The 21,920-nt window shown below is 50.6% G+C and overlaps 10 protein-coding genes across 10 annotated transcripts; 4 read left to right on the top strand and 6 right to left on the bottom strand.

Annotated features, from left to right (window-relative positions):
• Window positions 1-181: 181 nt before the first annotated feature.
• Window positions 182-1,498, top strand: IAR55_004462 (uncharacterized protein; the record flags this gene model as incomplete). Its single annotated transcript, XM_066947561.1, has 4 exons — window positions 182-625; window positions 703-907; window positions 972-1,285; window positions 1,346-1,498. The coding sequence occupies 4 exons, from the start codon at window positions 182-184 to the stop codon at window positions 1,496-1,498; spliced, it is 1,116 nt and encodes a 371-aa protein (XP_066801975.1).
• Window positions 1,499-1,761: 263 nt separating this feature from the next.
• On the top strand, window positions 1,762-2,756 carry IAR55_004461 (mitochondrial 37S ribosomal protein uS15m; the record flags this gene model as incomplete). The annotated part of the gene is made up of 2 exons (XM_066947560.1): window positions 1,762-2,389; window positions 2,536-2,756. 2 exons carry the CDS (start codon window positions 1,762-1,764, stop codon window positions 2,754-2,756), a joined length of 849 nt encoding a protein of 282 aa, XP_066801974.1.
• A 252-nt stretch (window positions 2,757-3,008) lies between these two features.
• On the bottom strand, window positions 3,009-6,147 carry IAR55_004460 (uncharacterized protein; the record flags this gene model as incomplete). The annotated part of the gene is made up of 15 exons (XM_066947559.1): window positions 3,009-3,713; window positions 3,805-3,975; window positions 4,040-4,157; window positions 4,209-4,303; window positions 4,360-4,414; window positions 4,471-4,491; window positions 4,558-4,623; window positions 4,684-4,777; window positions 4,854-5,167; window positions 5,226-5,247; window positions 5,325-5,469; window positions 5,534-5,581; window positions 5,630-5,677; window positions 5,744-5,846; window positions 5,909-6,147. 15 exons carry the CDS (start codon window positions 6,145-6,147, stop codon window positions 3,009-3,011), a joined length of 2,244 nt encoding a protein of 747 aa, XP_066801973.1.
• A 462-nt stretch (window positions 6,148-6,609) lies between these two features.
• On the top strand, window positions 6,610-9,220 carry IAR55_004459 (uncharacterized protein; the record flags this gene model as incomplete). The annotated part of the gene is made up of 13 exons (XM_066947558.1): window positions 6,610-6,691; window positions 6,749-6,895; window positions 7,043-7,231; window positions 7,342-7,409; window positions 7,476-7,626; window positions 7,704-7,777; window positions 7,834-8,001; window positions 8,064-8,164; window positions 8,236-8,360; window positions 8,419-8,504; window positions 8,564-8,682; window positions 8,749-9,131; window positions 9,201-9,220. 13 exons carry the CDS (start codon window positions 6,610-6,612, stop codon window positions 9,218-9,220), a joined length of 1,713 nt encoding a protein of 570 aa, XP_066801972.1.
• Window positions 9,221-9,340: 120 nt separating this feature from the next.
• On the bottom strand, window positions 9,341-11,037 carry IAR55_004458 (uncharacterized protein; the record flags this gene model as incomplete). Its single annotated transcript, XM_066947557.1, has 5 exons — window positions 9,341-9,547; window positions 9,610-9,735; window positions 9,873-10,532; window positions 10,634-10,770; window positions 10,971-11,037. 5 exons carry the CDS (start codon window positions 11,035-11,037, stop codon window positions 9,341-9,343), a joined length of 1,197 nt encoding a protein of 398 aa, XP_066801971.1.
• A 530-nt stretch (window positions 11,038-11,567) lies between these two features.
• On the bottom strand, window positions 11,568-14,404 carry IAR55_004457 (uncharacterized protein; the record flags this gene model as incomplete). Its single annotated transcript, XM_066947556.1, has 5 exons — window positions 11,568-11,880; window positions 12,002-12,109; window positions 12,180-13,381; window positions 13,435-13,709; window positions 13,819-14,404. The coding sequence occupies 5 exons, from the start codon at window positions 14,402-14,404 to the stop codon at window positions 11,568-11,570; spliced, it is 2,484 nt and encodes an 827-aa protein (XP_066801970.1).
• A 658-nt stretch (window positions 14,405-15,062) lies between these two features.
• On the bottom strand, window positions 15,063-15,962 carry IAR55_004456 (cytochrome c; the record flags this gene model as incomplete). Its single annotated transcript, XM_066947555.1, has 7 exons — window positions 15,063-15,071; window positions 15,129-15,202; window positions 15,265-15,295; window positions 15,364-15,384; window positions 15,451-15,594; window positions 15,721-15,752; window positions 15,938-15,962. 7 exons carry the CDS (start codon window positions 15,960-15,962, stop codon window positions 15,063-15,065), a joined length of 336 nt encoding a protein of 111 aa, XP_066801969.1.
• Window positions 15,963-16,346: 384 nt separating this feature from the next.
• IAR55_004455 (uncharacterized protein) lies at window positions 16,347-17,130 on the top strand (the record flags this gene model as incomplete). The annotated part of the gene is made up of 5 exons (XM_066947554.1): window positions 16,347-16,349; window positions 16,421-16,429; window positions 16,488-16,527; window positions 16,718-16,866; window positions 17,089-17,130. 5 exons carry the CDS (start codon window positions 16,347-16,349, stop codon window positions 17,128-17,130), a joined length of 243 nt encoding a protein of 80 aa, XP_066801968.1.
• Window positions 17,131-17,443: 313 nt separating this feature from the next.
• IAR55_004454 (uncharacterized protein) lies at window positions 17,444-18,796 on the bottom strand (the record flags this gene model as incomplete). The annotated part of the gene is made up of 3 exons (XM_066947553.1): window positions 17,444-17,537; window positions 17,672-17,991; window positions 18,131-18,796. The coding sequence occupies 3 exons, from the start codon at window positions 18,794-18,796 to the stop codon at window positions 17,444-17,446; spliced, it is 1,080 nt and encodes a 359-aa protein (XP_066801967.1).
• Window positions 18,797-19,225: 429 nt separating this feature from the next.
• On the bottom strand, window positions 19,226-21,774 carry IAR55_004453 (pre-mRNA-splicing ATP-dependent RNA helicase PRP28; the record flags this gene model as incomplete). Its single annotated transcript, XM_066947552.1, has 4 exons — window positions 19,226-20,660; window positions 20,721-21,345; window positions 21,408-21,600; window positions 21,706-21,774. 4 exons carry the CDS (start codon window positions 21,772-21,774, stop codon window positions 19,226-19,228), a joined length of 2,322 nt encoding a protein of 773 aa, XP_066801966.1.
• Between the last annotated feature and the right edge of the window lie 146 nt (window positions 21,775-21,920).

Genomic DNA, 21,920 nt, shown 5'->3' with positions numbered 1-21,920 from the left:
AAAATAACCGACGAGAATAATGGGTGAACCCAAATGCCACGTGTACCGAGCGAGATGAAGTCAAGTCAGTCGGGGACATGACGCGTGGATGACTACCAACTCGTCTCAAGGAGGAATTCCCCTCATCTGCTAGGACTACATTCTCATCTGAAGAAGAAGCTTGTACCGGTTCAACCACAACATGGCCTCACCACCTTACATGTCATCACGATCTCCACCTCCGCTCCAACATCCCAAACCCACTCATCCAGCTTATCCACCTCCAGAACCACCTCATACCCCTGCGCAAAGCACCGACTCATCCCCTTATTCGCAAGCTCAACGGATCTCGCAAGATGGTTACATACGTTATTCGTCGCCTCCAGTAGGTGAATCGAGCGCGAATGTGAGCGGGTTCAGCGCCTATGGCCCCGGTCCTCAGACCGGGGTACCGCAAGGCAGACAGGGATATCCTCAGAATGTCACGCCCGGATTGCAACCTCAGGGGTATCAGGCGATGGGAGCTGCTGGGCCGGGAGGCGGAGGTTTCGGTGCTTGGGGAGGTATGAATGATGCCACCGCTCAAATGGGCGTTCAATTTGGGAAGAGTGCGGTAGCAGCCGGTCAAGATTATGTCGAGAAGAACGTGAGTGACTCATCGTGGCTCGACCAGATGGGTGGACTTTTCCAGCGGAACTGACGATATTGCATTGTCTTTACCAGTTCACAAGATATCTTCCTCTGCAACTTATCAAAGTTTCATTCTCTGTCACCAACTCTTATGTCTTCAACAAACTTCGTTTGATCCTATTCCCATGGAGACACAAGCCCTGGTCTAGACAAGTTCGCAGATCGGCGGAGAACGGAGCGATGGAGGGATGGCAAGCTCCCAGAGACGATATCAATGCTCCTGATCTGTATATCCCAAGTGAGTCTGTTCCTTGCTCCAAATTACCCAACATCAGGAAGCTGACTTATACTGTGTCCATCAGCAATGGCCTTAGTGACATATACGCTCCTTTCAGCTTTAGCATCGGGTCTTCAGTCTCGATTCCATCCCGAAGTCCTCGGTGTGTCACTCTCGAAAGCGTTGGCAGTCGTCATCATCGAGTTCTGCGCGATCAAACTTGGCTGCTACCTTCTCGATGTCAGAGGAGGTGGCGCTTCAGGTGTCGAATTGATCGGTTACGGTGGATACAAGTTTGTCGGGATTATCGTCACGATCCTGGTGGGATTACTGGGTCTGGGAAGAATGGCGACGATAGGAGTGTTTGTGTATACTTTTGGAGCGAACGCGTTCTTCTTGGTGAGTGGGGCATGCCGTTTCGCTGGATTCTACCAATCGGCGCTGACTCTCCGCGATCAGCTCCGTTCACTCAAATACGTTCTGCTTCCGGACGCCTCGGTCTCGTCGTCTGTTACGACATTGAGTCACGCTCAACGGTCGAGACGGGTTCAGTTCTTGTTTTGCATGGCCATGAGTCAGGTGTTATGGATGGGCTGGCTCTCGAGAGTGTAGCGAAGGTAGCAGTAGAGCTGTCACGATCCGGACACCATTGCATGCATAATCGATCAGTCGTGCATAGTCTGTGGTATCGAGAGAACCCAAAAAAGTGCCACAATCGAGTAAACCCCGGTCGAGTGATACCCAAAAAGTCCGAACGAGGGAGTCGTCGAAGTGAGATTTCGGAAGATGCATGTCTTGATTCGACACTTTCTTGCTCAAAGAGTCGAAGTCAAATCAAGCTATCTATCTCCTACCAACTCATGCAATCAGCCACGATGTCCCTCTCCCATACCCTGTTCTCCTCGTTACGATCATCACTCCCCACGCCTGGTCCATCCACGCTTGCCCTCCCCGTCCGAGGCTTTTCCAGCACCTCCCCCTCACTCGTGAGCAAGCGAAAATTACTTGCCAAACGACGTAAAGCCGCCAATCTCCAACTCCAATCCTCGCGAATCATCCCACCCGAATCTGTCGATCCCGTCCTCGGTCGAGTACATTACCGAGCCCCTTCCTCCCGATCTGCTGCCCCGACGCCTCCGCCTCCGACGAATCCATGGCAGGGAAGTAGACTACAACGCATCCTGTTGGATTACGACCAGATCGCATATAGTGCTCCGCCGAATTACCAAGCGGGCGAGAGACCGAAACTTCTCTTGCCGGGTGTGAGCGAGCAGGATGCGGATCTGCTGTTTGGCGCATTACCGCATGCCAGCTCGGAACTGAAGTTTGCGGCGAAAAGAGGGGATACCGGGGTGGATATGGAACAGGCGAAACAGAGTGAGATGATGATGCGGATCTTGGATCTGCGGAACTCGGGAAAGGAAGGGGTCAAGGTGCTGAACAGACAGAGGATCGTGGATGAATTTGGAGGTGGAGTCGATACTGGCAGTTCAGCAGTACAAGGTGAGTCAGAGCTCTATACCTACCCCGTCATACCTCGAAGGAGGTGTTCCTCCCACTGCGCTACATTTCGATCGTGCTTAGGTCCTTTGCTTTTCCGTCTGTGAATGACCTCACAACTGACACTCGTCATTCGTCCCTCCCCCTAGCGGCCCTTCTCACCGCCAAGATCCACAACCTCCTAGCTCACGCTACTCAAAACCCAAAAGATACCCTCAATAAACGATCACTCCGTCTCCTCGTTCAACAAAGAGCACGACATCTGAAATATCACAGGAGGACAAAAGGGGAAGAGTCGTATGATGCTCTTCTTGCAGACCTAGGATTGGAAAGAGGTGCAGTGGAAGGAGAACTGCTGATTCCTTTCTAGGCGAGTTGTGAGTCTCTCTCCTTCAACATCAGTTTTCCAACCCTTCTTGCACCTTGAAACTTCCTCTACGTCATTTTCCAAAGACTTGGAGAACGACTCTCCTTCGCGTGATGCTTTACCAAACCTGATTTAATGAGCCTGAGCCTTTTGGTCTGGACGATAACATAAATGGCCTGACACCTCTTCTATGTTTACCTTACAACAAATCGATAAATTTGCACAAAGGAGAACCCTCGGAGCTAACAAATATACCTATTCTGTGGGTACAGGTTTCGATTCAAGGGATATCAACAGTTCGCCTTCTTCAACCACTCGACCTTTCTCGACTCGCACATCACCAATCACACCATCACGACCCGCACGAACATTTATCTCCATTTTCATACTTTCCAAAACACAAACCACTTGTCCCTCCTTCACCTCTTCTCCGAGTTCCACCCTGACTTCAATTACCGTCGCTGGCATCGGTGATGTGAGACGAGCAGTCCCACTGCCTACGGCAGAAGATCTTTCGGCAGTATCGGCGGAATCTTCGTATAGGGAAGGATGATGAGTTATAACGTAGTGATGTGATGAATCGAAAATGTGTAATTTCTCAGAACCGCCGTGATGGCCTTGTCGCACCGGGACCACTGTGCTACTCATCCGAGAATCGACAAGCTGACTTTCGATCTCCGTGTCAGACACAAGTTGGGTATGTGGGACCTGTTCGACCTGATCTTCGCCCTCGATGGAGACCTGATAACCATCAAGTGTAGGACTGACGACGACGACCCGATCGTCAAGCTTGAAGCTCATTGTACTGATATCTCCAAAACGTCGATGGGCGAGAGCCGCCCATGGTCCATTTGATAGTTTCTCGTGGGCAGCTCGAGCTGAAAGAGCGAGGTATAAGCCCGCTTGGATCAGAATATCTCTGGGAACCACGATGGCGGGAAATAGATCGTCATGGTATGTCTACAGAACGCCCAATCGTCAGTATCGACCGATAACCTTTCGCCCTTCGCGACGCGTAGGGAAGACTTCGAAATTCGAGGTATGCACATACGGGAACGAAGCTCGTCTCAACAGACCCTGCACCAAAGGCTTCGTGTCCAGCTACCGATTTGAGAAACTCGATGTTGGTCGATGGTCCGACTACTTGATATTCGCCCAATGCTGCTCGAAGAAGTGAAAGAGCTCCAGGACGGTCTTTACCGTGCACTATGAGTTTTGAAATCTGATTTTCAGGTCAGATTGGCCTTTTGCAGAACTCATTCCAAGCAGAGTGGAAAGCAACTTACCATTGGATCGTAGAATGAGCTTATCTCATCTCCTTCTTGGAAGCCAGTCTCCAATCGATGAGGAGCGTTGATGGGTAGCCGAGTGTGAAGCAGTCTCCCAGCATCGGGCAAGAAATTCCTGCAACCCTTTGATCAGAAAGAATCATTCTGTGATGTTGAAAGCACGAACGATTCTGGCCTTTCGGCATAGATTCGCGCCTCGAACGCATGACCAATGCATGGTATCTGCGCTTGCGTGAGAGGTAAGGGATTCCCTGCAGCAACCTACCCAGACTGTCTGAGTGGGCTGTCTCGCTACGTTTACAAGGCGCTCAGCTCACCGACAGCTGCCATTCGACCAGGTCAATGCCCGTCACCATCTCCGTCACGGGATGTCTTTGATGAATGTCAGCAATACTGTCATTGTGTTTACAACAATAAAGGAGCCTTACTCGACTTGTAAACGGGTATTCCTGCCACGACAATCGGCTCAGGCATCAGTACAAGTAGTTGAATGTGCGATCACACTCGTGACTGACATTTCCATGAAGAAGTACTCCCCCGTCGCAGCATCCATTATGAATTCTACTGTTCCTGCGCCAACGCTGCCACGGCTCTTCTTAGCTCTAAGCCCAGTAAGAAACATCTACGATTGTTAGACTTACTAGTTGACTGCCTGTGCTGCTGCCACGGCCTTTTGAGCAAAATCGTTCTTGAGTTCATTCGAGAGTCCTGGTGCCGGGGCTTCTTCTATGATCTCTGTACAGCGTATAGAGGAAGCATGAGCGTCCTCTCTCCTCTCCAGTCCACATGTATTGCTGATACAAGCACCTACTCTGATGTCTTCGCTGAACCGAACAATCCCTTTCCCACAACGCTACACAACCTCCTTGTCCATCCGCGAACACCTGCACTTCGACATGTCTCGGTCTTTCCAACCATCTTTCCAACAAGACTTCATCGTTACTGAAACTCTTCAGAGCTTCTCTCTGAGCCGAAAGTAATTCCTCTTCGAAATCTGATGGGCTTCGGACGATTCGCATGCCTTTCCCGCCTCCGCCATGGGTAGGTTTAATGAGTAGTGGATAACCGGTAGATTCCGCACCAGACTTTAGGGAGGACAGCGATTGGTCAGAGCCGTGATATCCGCTACGATGGTCCTGCAGTCAGGTCGAGTAATCGAGGGATATCGAAAGATATTACGCACGGAACACAAGGTACCCCGGCGGCTGGTGAGATGTCCGCTCAGCCTTTGTTCGTCCAGCAGGAAGACAACACGGAAAAACGTAGATCTTTGCATACTCACCCGTCATGATTTCCTTGCTCTCTCTCTTGGAGCCCATACTCCGGATAGCCTCAGCTGGAGGTCCAATAAGAACCAGTCCTGCCTTCTGCACCCGCTCAGCGAATATGGTTGACTCGGACAAAAAGCCATAGCCCGGGTGAATGGCCTAGTGCAGTCCGATTCTTCAGCATGTCACACTCTGAGCCAAATCGTTCCGGGGCTGGACGCACCTCTGCACCTGTTCTTGTGGCGACCTCAAGAATCTTATCCATCTTGAGCTATGTATATGAGTAAGTTTCAGCACTCTGACTGATCCTGAAACCCACATAACTCTCTGAGCTCGGTGCCGGGCCGATACAATACGCTTCGTCTGCCTATCTCAAAATCTCAAACCGTCAGTGTACTTTCCCGGTACGATGGTTGGGCCAGGACACACTTACCATTGCTACGTGCATGCAATTCCGATCTGCTTCGCTGAAGACCGCCACTGTCGAAACACCTAATTTTCTGGCTGTCCGAATGATGCGGCATGCTATCTCTCCTCTGTATGGTCCCAGAATCAGCTTCGTGTCTGGGTAGTCAGGTCCCAGACATGGGAAGCTGACCTGTTGGCAATCAGGATCTTCCTGAAGTGTGGCTTATGCTCCTTGCTTGCCCTGGCCAATCGAGGACGATGATCGGTATGAGAGGAAGGAGAAGACGACGAGTGGTGATCGCTCGTCACAGTCCTGACAAAAGTTTGCTGAGGGGGAAGAGCAAAGGGAAGTCGGGCTCGAGAGATTGCTGAAAGCTGTGGAGCTCTTCGCCCGGCCGTGGCCCGAGAGGTCCTTGTGATGGATCGCATTGGAGCTATCTGAGGTGTTGATGGTGTAACTTGGTGCGATGCAAAGGACTGTTGATCTCGACAATCATCATCATAATCATCATCATCATCATCATCATCATCATCATCATTAATGACCAGGTCGTTGAGTTCCCTCTGCAGATCACCTGGTCACTTCGGTTATTGCCCCCTGCCGAATATTGTCAAAGGGATCAAATCCACAGGGATGGAGCAGGGCGGCGATGACCGCCAGCCAACATGACACTACTCGCACCTCCTTGGTACTCTCTCGCTCTCTCCCCGTCAATTCATCTTTGATTCGGCTCGATATCCTTTCATACCTGTCCTGCTCTGTGATATACTCTGGGTACATCCCAACCCTCTGCTACACATAGCAGGTCACGAAACTCATATCGTATCCCCGGTCAACCCCGAAGGAAAGCCCATCCAGCTTGATTCCAACACCTTCCTACTTGGGACAAAATGGCCGCCCCGCTCTACGTCACTCAATCAGGTCGACTCTGGCATGCAGGTCTTATCCTCATTGTCACAGTCGGTCTACCAGGTACGCTGAGGGCTGTCTTGCTCCCATCTTCATACACGAGCTGATTCGATGATGCAGCGCGTGGGAAGACACACATCTCGCGAGCACTCGAACGATATCTACGTTGGCTGGGAGTCAAGACTCGAGTCTACTCCTTGGGCGATTATAGACGGAAAGTTCTCGGCGGTGCAGAGAACATCCCTTCGGATTACTTTCAGACGAAGTGTGAGTGGGTCGATGTCCCGGATCTTTTCCCAAATCCACTTGCGTCTTTTAACCAATCCACTATACAATCTGATTCCCTGACTGGACACCGACAAGGTTATGCTGTTACCAGAGCTGATCAAAATCTTGTGACAAACCCACCCATAGCACCAAGATCGGAAGCGACGAATACGTTACGTAGACGAATCAAGAATGAGATAGAAGATCAGATCATGGATTTCTTCACGGTACAAGGAGGTCAAGTGGTCATCTACGACGCGAATAACGGAAGCGTAGCACAGAGGAAGGATTGTTATCAGAAGTTCGAGAGCAAAGGTGTACATGTCATCTTCTTGGGTGAGTGCATGATATATGCTGTTCAACACGAGACTCCTTCCGTTTTGGGCTGCAAGAAGTAATTGATAACACCCAGAATGGCGCTGATGTGATCCACGTTGTATTGCTAGAGAGCATGTGTGACCAAGAAGACATCATCACGGCCAATATCAGAAGTGTCAAGCTTTCTTCCCCTGACGTGAGTGTACATCGAGTCTGACGCGTCACAAGTACCGATACTAACGAGAGAGGTGTGCGGACGCAGTATGCAGGTTGGGATGCCGACAAAGCAGTGGCGGATTATTGGTCAAGAATCAGAGATCAAGCGGCTGTTTACGATACCGTCACAGCAGACGAGGGGCCTTTTATCAAGGTCATGAATGTTGGCGAGAGGATTGAGGTAAATAAGATTGAAGGTAAGTTATCCCCTCACAGTTGAGGCCGAGCTCTTGCTTTCACAGACTCCCTCGCTGACCCCTATTTCACCGTTCAGGATATCTGCAAACAAGATGTTGTTTCTTCCTCATGAATATTCACACAAGACCGAGAACGATTTACTTTGCCCGTGTAGGTCCAGCATTTCACTCGCATGTAGGACGAAGCTAACCGATCCTCCCATACAGTCCGGACAGTCGCTCATCGAACACTCATACAAAGCTGACTCGGATCTTTCACCCGCTGGTTGGGAATATGCCGAGAGACTGAAAGCTGCCGTGGTCGCACGCAGAAAAGCCTTGCGAGAAGAGAAAAAGACGAGAGGCGAAGCCGTCGGGGACGAGAACAATCTCCTTGTATGTCTCGCTCGACCTCGTATGCGATTCAAGATCATGAGTCACGCTGACTCTTCGCATAGATCTGGACATCAGCGAGAAGAAGAGCGTACCACACCGCTTGGCCTTTTGTACATGCTGGATATAAGGTCGCGCAGAAAGCGATAATGAGCGAGATCAACCCGTACGTGTACACCAGCTTTCTGCTTTGTTTGTATTGCATCATTACGTGCAAGCTGATACTCCGAATCGCAGTGGTGTATGGGACGGTCTCTCAACGCAAGAAGCGATGGAACTGTACCCGGACGAATGGCAACGATTTGAAGCAGATCCTTATGCGCACCGAGCTCCTAGAGCCGAATCATACCATGACCTGAGTGGTAAATTGTCCCTTCGCCGTCCCAAAAGGGCATCTAATAACTGACACGATTCGAATAGTCCGACTTGAATCCGTCATTTTCGAGCTCGAGCGGTGTCAGGACGATTTGCTTATTATAGGACATGCTTCGGTCATCAGATGTCTAGTATGTAACGCTCGAACAAATAACCGAGTGGGGCTTTGACTAAATCGCCCTGCATGTAGCTGGCTTATCTTGTCGGCCTTCCACCGAATGAGGTGCCCGCCGTTGAGATTGCTCGTGGCGATCTGGTCGAAGTCACGCCAGCAAGTTACGGTGTCATCTCTCGAGCGTTCCACTTCTGGTGCGTGGAGTCTTGTTCGCTGCTCCGTTCGTCATTTAGCACTTGCACTGACCTCCCTTGTTGTAGGTCCGGCGAGGGACGAGGTGACGCCAAAGGAGAAAACCTCTACGAGAACTTTGCCGAATCCACATCTGGCAAAGGATCCGTTCTACCTGACTCTGGAGTGAACTTTGCTGCCGATGCGCAGAATATGGAGCGTGAAGCAGAAGAGGAAGAAGCGATGGACAAAGAAGCCAAAGCAGGACAAGTCGCGGCTGCCGTGAAGGGCAGAGTCTTGAAACGATTAGGATCAATGACGGATGGGACTAGGTCTGCTCCGAGTCTACCTGGGGTGCAGGAACAGGCTCATGAGGACGATAAGACGACGACCACGGGTAGTGATGCGGACTTTGGAGAGACGGTCTCGGACGATGAGGATGTGTCAGGAAAGGGCCTGAGAGCGCGAGCAAGTGAGTAGGAGATGGATTTGCTGTTTCGTGGCAGAGATTGTAGCTGATAGTTGCTTTTCTGGTGTCCAGTGAGCATCCTCGAGATTTGATGCAAGCATTGCAAATGGTTTTGGTAGTATGAAGCTGGACAAGGAGAAATGATATGCGACGAAGGGAGGAATCGTCAATGTATCATGTATTATGCATTTTGGTCAGCCATCAACTGTTCTCTACGAAATCTGGGTCGTCGATGGTAGAAGCTCGTCCAGGGCCTGCTGAACATCCACATCCCCCCCGTCTTCGAGACGCGATAGTAGTTTGAGAATCAAGATCTGTGTTCGGTCTGATTCCGATGGTGAGAGTATATTCCAATTGGGGGACTGGCCACCTCGCACCCAATCGAAATCCTGTACCAAAGCATGTTTACTCGTGTAACCCTAAGTAGTCCAAATGACAATCTGTGAGCTAATGATGCGGTAGAGTGAGGTTCTGGACTTACAGGTAGGGGGGACGGTAAGAGCTCGTTTGGACATGCGCCGAATTGGATAGAGGTAGAATGTTCGATGACGGGTAGAGATCCTACGTGAAGCAGGACGGTGGTGTTTCTCGATGAGTGCATTCGGAACTGAAAGAAAAGTCAAGAGTCAAGACCACAGTCCAAATCGTCGACTTCATCTCCATAATACCAAGACAGGCCAGAACGGAGCGGAAGACTGTACTAGCCTAGACTGGAGTCTGGAATCAGATGATACTGAGACGTACTTGTTGTGCACCGACGATGATGAGACAGTCCTCTATATCAGAAAACATCGCGCTTCCCTTCATGGTTGGTACAACGAGTACACATCGCTTCAATCCTTGAGCATGTAGAGAAGTGAGTGTCGTGTCGGCTGCGGCTTTTTGTGGAAAGGATGGCGAAGTATCTGAAGAGGAGGAAAGGGTTGGTGGTGGTGGTGGTGGTGGTGGTGGTGGTGGGGAGGTAGGTGATGTCGGTTCTTCGGTGGAGGGACGAGATCGGAGATCGATAATGCTGTGTGAGAGAGAGGCAAGGGAGAGCGTGTATGATCCTACTACGTTGGGAGGTGGGTGGACAAGGGTATATGAGAGGGAAGCGATGGTATGTGATGAGGAGGGAGCTCTGGGCGCCGTGGTCTTCGCGAAGGCCTCGGTGCTCATAGCCGTATTCGAAGAGTATGATGAGGACGGATCACGATGGATTCCTTTCGGGTTTGAGCCAGAAGTCGATATAATAACAGACGACGACGATGATGGTCCAGACATGGCATCACAAACGCCTTGACCAGGTATGGTCGGATCGGATGTCGAAGGAATCGGTTTGGGTCTAGCCTTGAAGCCAAACTTGGCCTTTGGTCTCTCTTTCGCTCGAAGGTGTGCCAGTCTCATCTCAAGGTCTGAAAGTCGCTGCAAGGGTCCCAAATGATGTAAGAGTGGGATCGGAATGGAATGGTGACGCAAGGTCTATCTCGAAAAACGGATCTGTGAGATAAGAATAATGCACCCACTCTCTCGTATCTCGCTCTGTCATATTTCGGTAACCAGCCGGTGGATCCTTCCACATCGCCTCTCAATCGCGTGATCAGTCTCGAGATATCCGGCAGCCTCGAAGCTGCACCTGATGATTCGAGCAGATCGACAATTTCTACGTGATGGAAAGGACGATGGACAGGTCAGTTGTTGTTGTCTTTTTTCAGTCCCTATTGCTGTTCCCTATTGTCCCGTATGGATCTCCTGGGATGAGCACTACCCCGAGGAGATAGAACATGAACGGCTAGAAACCAGTTCGTATGTGTTCCGGCGAAGGTGATGATGATGTAGTGGAGAGGCAAGTCGTGGACATACCTCGTTGACGAAGTTGAAAGGTATTGTGGAAGTCTCCTGCTTGGCTCGTCGATATCCCGTTGGACATTTTGGTCAGATGATAGGAAGGTCCTCAACTCTGTCTGGTCCTCAACTCCTTTACAATTGTGGACCTTTGTGACTTCTGTCAATAGCTGTAGTGATCGAGATACAATCGACAGCTTCGCATCGCTGGGAGGACACGAAGGACAAAAAGGATTTTGTGGACACGCGAGGTGGAGGCATCTCTCGATCCGATACTAGTACTTCTGTTGCGTCTCCACAGACATCCATGTTCGTATGCACGATCTGACATCCCTTTATTAGAGTATGAGCTACTGGACGACTTGTCCAAAACATGCTATAAGACTATTATTGCTGATCGAGGAATTCTTGTGTATGTAAGGGTATCTGTCACTTGAAAACAATGGGTATCCTTTTCCACGCTATCTCCAACCTTTTCCCACTTGTCCACACATCACTTTTGTTCTGTGTCCCGCCAAGATCTCCGTTCTGGTAGGCCCACTTTTAGATCCCCAGTCAACCTCAATCCACCTCAAGTGTCACTCCACTGACTTCTTTCGATACTCCGACCTTACCCTACTCTGACCATTCCAACCACTCTCCGTACGCGTTCGGTCTCTCCGCTCTCAAGTACGACTCGAAAGTCCTCTTCAACACCGTTGACCAACTCAGATCCACCTCGTCATCCATGTCCTCCCTATTTGTGATTCCAGCTTCACCGGCTTCCACGTTGGTGACAGCCTCTACGTCTGCTTCGTCCTCAGCGTCGCCATCGGTATTCGAGTCACCAACTAATGGAGCTTTGGCAGCATCTCGTAGGGCCTTTTCGCCCTTGATGAAGCGGTCACCAAGGTCTGGCCAGTTGCGTGACGGGTCGAACGGCAACCACCTGATACGTCAAGTCAGTTCAATATCGTTCACATACAGGAGTAAAGTGTGTTGTAGCCGCGAAAAGTCGAAACACAAAAAGAATTGGAGACGGCAATTCCAAATGGAACGAGACAACTCACCAGAAGTTGTGGAAATGGTATGAGAACGATCCTCTGAAGAAACCATCAAATCCGAGCGGTTGAGGTCCTGCCGTCTCAAACTTGTCATTGGTGAAGAAGTACGAGAATCTATGGTTGCATGTGGTCAGCTCCACATTCCCTATCCGTCATTGATAACCGCTGTCATCACTACACTTACTCGGGGAAGTAAGGGAAAGGCGGCCTCTCTCGCTGGTATCTTTCCATGTTTAACCAAGCAGGATCGAATAAGGCGTCCGGTACTCTGAACAACAGTTTGTCCAACCCTGCATCCTTCAAGTATCTTGACACAGTCATCGGGTGGAAATCCAATCCATTCTCCAACGCCGTCTTGAACAAAAATGTACCCAGTGCCGAGCCCTTGTGCAACTTGAGTACCGCTGTGTTGTACTTCTGGTGCCAAGACCATCGATACGCAAATTGCCCTCTGTAGTTCCACAGTTCTTCCCAATCTCGAAGGAAGATCGTGTCTGCATCGAGATAGACACCACCAAATCGATGTGTGAGAACGAAACGTGCCATATCGGAGAGGATGACGGAGAGTCGATCGTAGTCTGATTCGGAGGACGAGCCGACCTTCTCGAATAGTCCATTCTTGCCCTTCTTCGTGACGGGTGCTTCGGTTGTAGTTTCCACATCGGCGATCACATCCCCTATCTTCGGTTCCTCCTCAGCAGCTCGGGCGGTCGGGGTTTGGGCTTGTTGCAGAGGTTGTTCGTACTTGTGACCACCAGAGTTAAAGATTGGCATAGCTCGCCAATGGTCCTTCAGCTCGTCGACACCGTCCAACTGTTCAGTGGTGTTCCACATTCGGAATTTAACAACGTCTCTGAATCTCTCGTGGAGGAATGGTGCAGACCAAGGGTTCGTAGCGAGTTGTTCATACATCTCCCTCTTTGCTGATGGATTAGGGACAGCCGCGGCCGGACCAGGATTGATCCACACCCAAAACTGAGGTCGACAGGTTCCTCGCACCACATCTGTCCCGCCTGCCGATTCGAGAGGCTTGTCCAAACCCAGGTTCTGCGTGAAGAGGAACGACATAACGGCCATATATGGCTTGTCCGTGAAGGCGCCAGCCCAGAACATGTGGAAGATTCTAGGATGGAGAGGATCGCATGCGTCTCGAGAATCGAAACTTGCCGATACCGGGTATGGATTGGATAATCTGAGGGGACTCCGTCGAGAGTTATCGGGAGTACGAGTTGGGGCTGCTCGAATTGACATTTCGTGTTGCTTTTGTGGGGTCGACTCTTCGTAGTAGAGCTGCTTGTACTGGCCGAGGTAATTTCCTCGTCGCACTCTTCTCCCATTATCCAAACCACCACCGACTCTCAAAAATTCAAGGCAATCTCGGACGTACTGTACGATACTATCAGTCAGGCTACGTTGCACCAAGACTCAGACTAGCTTACCTTGCCTGCGCCGAAGTCACACTTGTCCAAGACTAGATCCAAATCGAGAATAGATCCTGGCATAGGTCTCGCAGGGAAACCAGGTTGTGATTCTCTAGAATCCCAAACAGAGAGGAAAGATCGTTCTGGCCCCTCGCCAACGAGGTGAATTTTTGTAGCGCCAGGAGCACGATTTTGGTATGCTACCAGTGGTGAGGGTGACGTGGGGGCGGGAAGAAGGGACGACGGAACCACGGGGTTGTGTATGGAAGCCACGAGTGGGAGATGCTCTGGAGCTGTGGGTGTGTTTGACGGGGTCAGTAATGATACACTGTTGATGTGTACTCAAGCGGGACAGATTGCAATGAGGAATGGGGTCTGTGGACAGTGAAAACGTTGACTCACGATTATGTGTACTTGGGTAATGTCCACTTAACAGTTCCCATTCCCAGATCATTGCCGCTTCCTCGTGCGAGATGATCCTCGTATCCGGATCCACAAACGGCGGCGACCAGCTACTAGTCCCATCCCTCTTTTTTCTGAAACCCAGCAAGAAGAGCACCAAGCCCAGGAACATGACCAGTGCGAATACCAGCCTGACGGGTGAATTCAGCCGAGGTAATCTTGCGAAGAGACGAGGTGGGATTGGAAGATATAATCTGATATGAGTGAACTGTCCTCCTCCGGCTGAGTAAGGATTCGTTTGTGAATGGGATCGAGAATGCGATAATCGGTGTGGTGATCCTAAACCATTCCCATTTAACAGGATATCGGGTCCTCCACCTCCTCCTCCTCTGCTGCTGATGTATGGGATCCGAGGGAATGGAACGTAGACGACGGTAAACCATCGTGAGAACCCGGATGAAGAGGTCGACGATGGCGAGGAGAGGTTGAATCGCTTCTCAGAGTCCCAGGTCGAGGTGGGTAAAGGTGATCGACGTGATATGGAGGATGTAGGTGTATGTCGCTTAGTCTGACCGAAGAGCGACATGTTGGGCAATCGTCAAAGATCCTGCAGGATTGGGGGAAGACAAATGTCGATCCGGTCTTGACAACAAGAGACAGATGGCGCAACCGATTGATATGGTACTCGTGTATGTCGTTTGACCGTGATAGAGTGATTGTGTCGTAAAGCCGTTATGAACGTTGACAGATGCGAGACGCGGAATCGAAATGCTTTGTTGCGGACAGGAAAAGACAAACCACCAGAAGAACCCTTGAAGATCAAAGTGGCTGCGCTATCTTTCTCTCGTTTCCAGCTTCCGTCGTTTTCAGAACGCGTTGCGCACGAGTGCTGTGTTGTTGTGGTGTTCACCTACAAAGCTCCTTCAAATTCAAGGAGACGAATGGAGATGTCAAGAGGATCATGAGAGACGACATGTTACGAGAACGCCAAGTGGTCCCAGTTACTATTGCCAGCGTTACCAGACCAGTCTGAGAGCGCAGCAGCAACACCAAAAACGTATTGGACCCTTTTGGCCCGAAATGTGACATCCCGTCACATGAAACCCACGTGGGAGAACGCCCTCAACTGGGTGGGCTGCAGTGAGGAGATGGTGGGCGATGCATGCAATACGTGTGTATATATTCAGATAATGACATCCATTCCTACTCTCAAAATCCCCGTGTCCTTCGAGAATGGCCAAAAATTACTTGGTCTATATAGAAAGGCTCTGATCAGTAATCAATCGTCGGAGGAAAATGTCCACACTTACAGCCTCGGCAAGGTGGGCGATGAGATCGTTCCTGTCCTTGGCCTTCTTGAGACCAGCGAAGGCCATCTTGGTACCTGTCAACGAGTCGGTTGTCAGCAAGATATACTGTGCTGAGGAGCACGACAAGTTCACGTACCAGGGATATACTTCTTAGGGTTCTCGAGATACTATTGGATACAGACGGATGTCAATTGCTTTTCTCCGAAACCCCAAATAAATAGCCATCACAACGAACCTCGAAGAGAGTGTTCTCCTCCTATGGGACGATAGACCGGTCAGTAGATGCGTCCCTCGGTGGTTTACGGTGGACAGGGTGACTCACCCAAGTGACACCCTTGTTGACGTTGGCGGCGGTGTAGGAGAAACCCTCGACTTGACCGGACTTTCGACCGAAAAGACCGTGGAGGTTAGGTCCGACCTTGTTGGGCTCACCGGCGCCGAGGGTGTGGCATTGAGCGCATCGGGTCTATTTAATCCGTATATGTCAGCATGACTTTGCAGCAGGAGTAGGATGAAAAGATCGATCGTCGTATGCCTTGATGGAAAGTGGGGCAGAGTGGTGGAGCAAGAGATGCAGGAGAGTAGATCTGACCTTGAAGATACCAGCACCCTTGCTAGCGTCACCTGTTGCCACATGGATCATCAGCACTCGTCCAATTGCACCAGGTGGCAATCCCCCTCCGAATCTTCGATCGCTCGTTCGATCGATTGCGTCGTACGTGTGCCATACGAAAGTCGAAGCTTGACCAGCCAACCCTGCTCCATACCGTCTCGCCGATCTCTCCTCTACACAAAGAGAGAGTACTTACCAGGAGTGTAAGAGTCACCGGCCATTTTGATTAGGTTGGGATGATAGTGAGGGTTGGGAGTAGAATGGATGAAGTCTGACAAGTGGATGATGTCGCAAAAACGAAGACGAGGAAGCTGAATGGGATGATGGATGGAATACGGCAGACGGAGTGAGTGCAGGAGAGTTTCCAAAACCCACATTCCGACCTTTCCCGACAGCCAATAAACAGCCAGGAATTAGATGGGTGTTTTTGACTCTTGCGCGCCTATCCAGGGCAGCGTGGGTGCGTGAATACGACAGCACGCCTACAGCCCTCAACGGTGATAACGAGTTCAAAGCATCCAATCCTTACGCATCCAAGGAAAGTAGATCCATCAACGTCTTAGCTGTTGTCGTCACTCCACAACAACACATAAGGTCAGATCATAATGGTGAGTCAGCCCTGCTGCCAAACATGGCTGTGTCTGGACATGAGCTGATCGTTCGTGTTTCTCTCCAATAGGGCGGCGGTGTGAGTGACGATACAGGGCTCAGCGATGTACACACGACTGACTTCCAGTTATCTGTAGGGACACTATCCTTATCCCAAAGACGTTTGGACACCATCAGGTGGGTAGATCTTCCGCCGTGTAGGCCGTATATGCTGACGTCGTTCAATCTCTTCCCGTTATTCGCGTGCTCATGCGACGTTTGCGACTGATTCCTGTCCCTACCCCCATCCGACTCACCATCAACTGACTCTTTGTTACCCCTCATCTCGTCGTTCCTCTCATCTCGTGTGCCGGTGATTCCCATACAGGCGGATGGTGGTCCCGTCCTACCAATTGGGCGACAAACACCGCCATCTGCGTCGTCGGGATCTCATTGGCCACTCTCGGTGTATGGAGATTATCAGCAAGCAAGGAACAGCGACATATAGCTCCTACGAGACCTATCCCTTCTCAGCGTGTGAGTGAGGGTGTGGATTCCTTACGTGCTTTGCGGAGAAGATAATAGTTGGGCGCGGAACGAAGAATCCGCGTTTCATCATAACCGAATGGGAGCGAGAACTTCATTTGGCTTCCCAGGCTTCTCAACACATTGATGGTGCAGCATGAATCAGGGGTTGGGGGAACTGATCCCAGTCACTTTAGATGAGGACGGTGAAGCTGACCCTTGAACTTCAATTAGTGGTCACCTCAAGCGAGAGAGATCGGTGTCAGACAAGAGTGAGCGAGTGGAGAATCGGGCCGAGGTGTATCGAGATGGAGAATTTGCGATCATGGCACATGCAGCAATACCATGATTTATTTGTCTCAATCGAAGTCGCAGCGGATTGCCTGGAACACGCGTTGGCAACGACTGTCGGCGTAAGGCAAGGACGTATGCCTTGTCCTAATTGTATTATGGTGATGAGATTTGCTGAGTCTATCCAATCTATTATCAAGTCAAACAGTATACGCTAGATATATATTGCAAGACCGGCTTATACGACGATATATATAAGGGAAGCCATGTTCTGGTCCGAAGTCCTGTCTCGTCCAAACTACTGCTCGTCCTCATCTGAACCATCTAGGAGACCTCTCCTGCTCGATGCGGGTCGACCTGTATTTGCATAAACAGGAGATAATATCCCTTCTCTGCGAAGATGGTCAAGTCCACGATCTTAGCATTCAGATTGGATTACAGATGAAAAGCAGACCTCCCCGTCTCGGGCAACACCAATGCTTTGATATTGTGATTCCAGCATAAACCGAACAAAACGTCCACTTACCTTCTCAATAACCCTTCCACTCCATCTTCTCTTACATCCCAGTCCACCCTGACCCACTTCTTCTCCAGCTCCCCGTCCTTGTACGCCAACATCGTAGGCAGTACATCGGGATCTGGTCGACCCCTCGGTCCATCTTCTTCTTCAACATCGTCGGGGTGGTCCTGGTGTGTTGAGGGGGTACCTTGAGTCGGCGGTAAGAGGGAGAATGCGAGAGAGGTTGCGCGGGCGCGATATAGTGTCAGAGGGGTGGCGAGGTTAGCGGGTTGATTGAAGGAGAGATGGAGGAGAGACGTTAGGAGGGAGGTACAGCGTGGTATGCCCTGTAATGCGAGGTCACGGAAAACATATGTCAACGAGAATCCGATTGCGACTGAGGGACAAGTGCGCGTGAATCAAGACAAGACGAGTAGTGATGAGTGGTATGTGGGGAAGATTTAGGGGGCAAGTCCTCTCACTTACCGGCTCATAGATCAAGACCACCACCCAACCTGATCTCTCTACAGCATCCACGAACCCTTCTCTTCCAACCTCTTTCAGTCCACCTCTCTTAGCCCCTCGCAACTCCGCTCTTTCCTCTTCATCCTGTATATCTCGAGACGATGTCGACGTCGATCCCAATTGCAACTCCAACCTTCTCCGCCTTCTCCATTGTTCCACGCCCTCTCCTTCTTCTTCTTCTTCTTCTTCCTCCTCCTCTGTCTGTTGTTGTCGTTTCACCAATTCCGACTCTTCATGCACTGTCAATCCGGTCATCCCCCTTCTGAGAGACTCTTCTCCTCTCTTTCTCTTTTCTTCTTGTCGAAGTGAATGAGAATGTGCTTGAGCGGCTTTACGATCTTCGATAACGCCCTTGGGTCCAGTTTGAGCCGCTCCATCTGCTTCTGATCGATCAACCATCGGTAGCCTAGGTACACCTCGCCCTGTCGTATCTCCCCATTGTCCAATCTTCTTGTTTCTGCTACTAGAAGATGGGCCATCGTCATCATGATCTAGGTCAGATGAGGCTGACTCATCGTCGGTATCGGGTAATGAGGATGTGGAATCGCTACGTGTTGGTGAAGGTGCGGTGGGGTCGAAAGAGAATAATGATCCGTCCAGAGCGGCTTGTTCCAGTCTGCCGCCCATAACGAGAGAGGCAGACACTTGGAGCAGTCTTCTAGGATTGGAGCAACAGACAGGCTGCCAATATGCTGGCGATGTGTTGATGTGAATGAGTTGTCATCAGATCAAGAGATTGTGCACAGGTAATTGATTCAGCGCTTCGAGGTGACCAAAACAACAATAAGCCCTTGGTTCCCCTCCACCTTCTGATTCTTCCCTTCCCTATTTCCATTTCCGTGCCTGCCTCATTGCTACCGTCGGGTTCATCGATATAAGGCGGTCAATAGCATGTGTGTGCATGAGCATTTGCAATGGAAACGCTGGTGTAAACAGTATTCGGGACCTCCTTCTGTATGGCATCTGTTTGTGACACATATAAAAATAAGAACGGAATGCGAACCGTCGCTTCTCTTCTTTCCTTCTTCCTTTCCTTGGCTCCGCTGCTGCACGCCCTTACTCTTCGTCATCCTCCCGCTTCCTCTTCATCTCTCTCGTGACCCTCTGCTTAGCTGCCTCATGCCTCGCCAGCTCAGGATTCATCTTGGATATTGGCGATTTCTCAATCTCTCGTCTAAGGTCGAACATGACCTCATCATCTGCGTCGGAAAGGAAGGTTATGGCGACACCAGTCTTTCCAGCTCTTCCGGTTCTGCCGATTCTATGAACATATTTTTCGATCGTGTCGCTCATAGACCAATTAATCACGAGCGAAACATCCGGTACATCGATACCTCTACCCGCCAAGTCGGTCGCAATAAGTACGGACACGTCGCCGTCTCGGAGAGCTTGAAGTGAAGCCTCTCGTTGTTCTTGCGATTTGCCCGAATGTAAGGTGGTCCCTGAAAGACCTGCTTGTTGCACATATTTGACGACTTGGTCCGCTGTCTTCTTTTGATTGACGAAGACGATCATTGGAGGAGGCAGGCCGATGGTTCGTAGGATTTCCGTAAGTCGTTGCTTCCTCTTGTCGTCGCTCGTCACAAACTCAACACGCTGCTCGACTGTATCGACGGCTTCACCAGCATTACCGATAGTGACTACCGCTGGTTTTCGCAGGTATTTCTTCGCCAGTCTTTCGACTGCTGGAGGCATGGTGGCTGAGAAGAGTGTGGTGACTCGCCATCCTTGCCATTCGTCGCTCTTCTGCACTCGCATGATTTCCGCATCGTCCGGCTTGATGAATGTCGAAGGCATTGAATCAAGAATGAAATTGAGATCGATCTCGAATCCGAGGTCTACCATTCTATCGGCTTCGTCCATGACCACATATCGACATTGACTCATGACCATCATGCTCTTGTCTATCATGTCCTTCAGTCGACCAGGAGTAGCAATAACGATCTCTGCACCATCTCGCAAGTTGAATTGTTGTTCTTCCACAGATCGACCACCAACGATGGAAACACATTTGTACCCGAGGGGAACCGCAAATCTCGTCGCTTCGGCTTCGATTTGTTGAGCCAACTCACGAGTGGGTGCCATGATGAGAGCATAAGGACCAAGATGTCGGTTGTCGTCATTAAACCGGGGCAGATGTCCGATGTAATCTAACATGGGAATGACAAACGCTGCGGTCTTACCGGAACCTGTCTTGGCGATACCGATGAGGTCTCGGTTCTGCATTCCGATCGGTATCGCTTGTCTCTGAATAGGACTGGGCTCCTTATAACCAATCTCGTCAATGATGTCAAGGATGCTGGTGGGGATGGTCGATTCCCTCCAACTTCGTAGTGGTACAGGGATGTTGCCACCTCTCGCGGCAATGCTAAAGTCTTCTCTGAAAATTCGCCAATCTCGATCCTTCATCTCCGTAAGCGGTTTGTCGGACCAGTGTCGCTCGTCATTGGTACCCTTTCCTGCTCTTCGTCTTTCAAGCGCATCGGCATGACTAAGCAGAAAGGGTCAACTTGACTCTTCTCGGTGACATGAGCAACCAGAAGCTACGCACTTGTCTCCGAAGGCCTCTTGCCCTCTCCTCTTTCCACCCTCATCGAATCCAGCCAATCTGCCACCAAAAGTAGTACCGCCTGATCCCTTGCCTTTCACTTCACCAGCCCAGGATGTCTGTTCCTGAGCAGCCGTATCATCGTCCGCATTCCAATCGAAATTCATCTTCTTATCGTTCACCTTTCTCAATCTAGGCTTTTTCCCTCCTATCTTTTGTCCTAAGTATCTCGCACGCAAGGCAGTCAATTCAGCATCGGTAGGTAGAGCAGCGTCTCGAGGTGAGTTGGGAGTAGGAGTCGAGGAGCCTGCAGCGAGTGGTGTGGACGGGGTCGTTGCACCGTTGTATGGAAGAGAAGAGTGGTGCTGTTCCCCATTGCCATTTTGCATTCCTCTAGGACCGGTAGGCGGCGCAGAGCCTCGAGGTCCAGTAGGAATAGCGCTACCATTTTGAGCAGGATAGTTCTGTCGGGAGGCGTTGCGATCGTCCTTTCCTCCTTGGTATCGTTGATTTCGAGGGTCCGGTCGACCGTATCCGTTTCCGTTTCCGTTACCATACCCATTTGCTTGCCCATTACTGTGACCGTTCCCATTGACATATCGGTCATCTGGTCGACCATATCGATCGTCTATGGATTAGTAAACGCATCAGCAAGCTCCTCATATTATGACGGTTGACAGATACACTTACATCTGCCCCCACCCCCACCTACATCCGCACCATATCTAGCCTGTTCCACTCTTCTCCTCTCCTCTTCTGCAGCACGATCAAACTCGGATCTTTGTCGGTTTTCAGCTTCCTCGCGCTCCTGCTGTTCTCGGACTTCGGCATTGCGCTTCTCAAGAGCGAGCTTCTGTCGTTCTGCCTTTGAGAGAAATTTGGGCTGCAACGAAGACAAGAGGGTCAGCACATGGGGCTTGTGGGCACGAGGCATCAGAGCGAGAGAGAGAGAGGCGGCGGAACAGGGGATACGGAATCTGGGGCGTACCTTTGCGGCGGCCTCTTTCTCAGCCTTTTGCTTGGCAAGGATATCTTCGACTGACAACGGGCCTGCCATCGTGATCGTCAGTCGTGTATTGAATAACGGATGATGTTGCCAGTAAGCTATCCTGGAAGATGTAGTGAAGACCGCCTTTGTGATGGGTGGCAAGAGGGACGTGTATGAACAGGAATACGTTACGGGAGAAAATGTGATAAATGTAT

Source organism: Kwoniella newhampshirensis, chromosome 8, assembly GCF_039105145.1.
Source record: "Kwoniella newhampshirensis strain CBS 13917 chromosome 8, whole genome shotgun sequence".
Lineage (NCBI taxonomy): Eukaryota > Fungi > Basidiomycota > Tremellomycetes > Tremellales > Cryptococcaceae > Kwoniella > Kwoniella newhampshirensis.
This window is presented reverse-complemented; position numbering and strand designations above follow the sequence as displayed.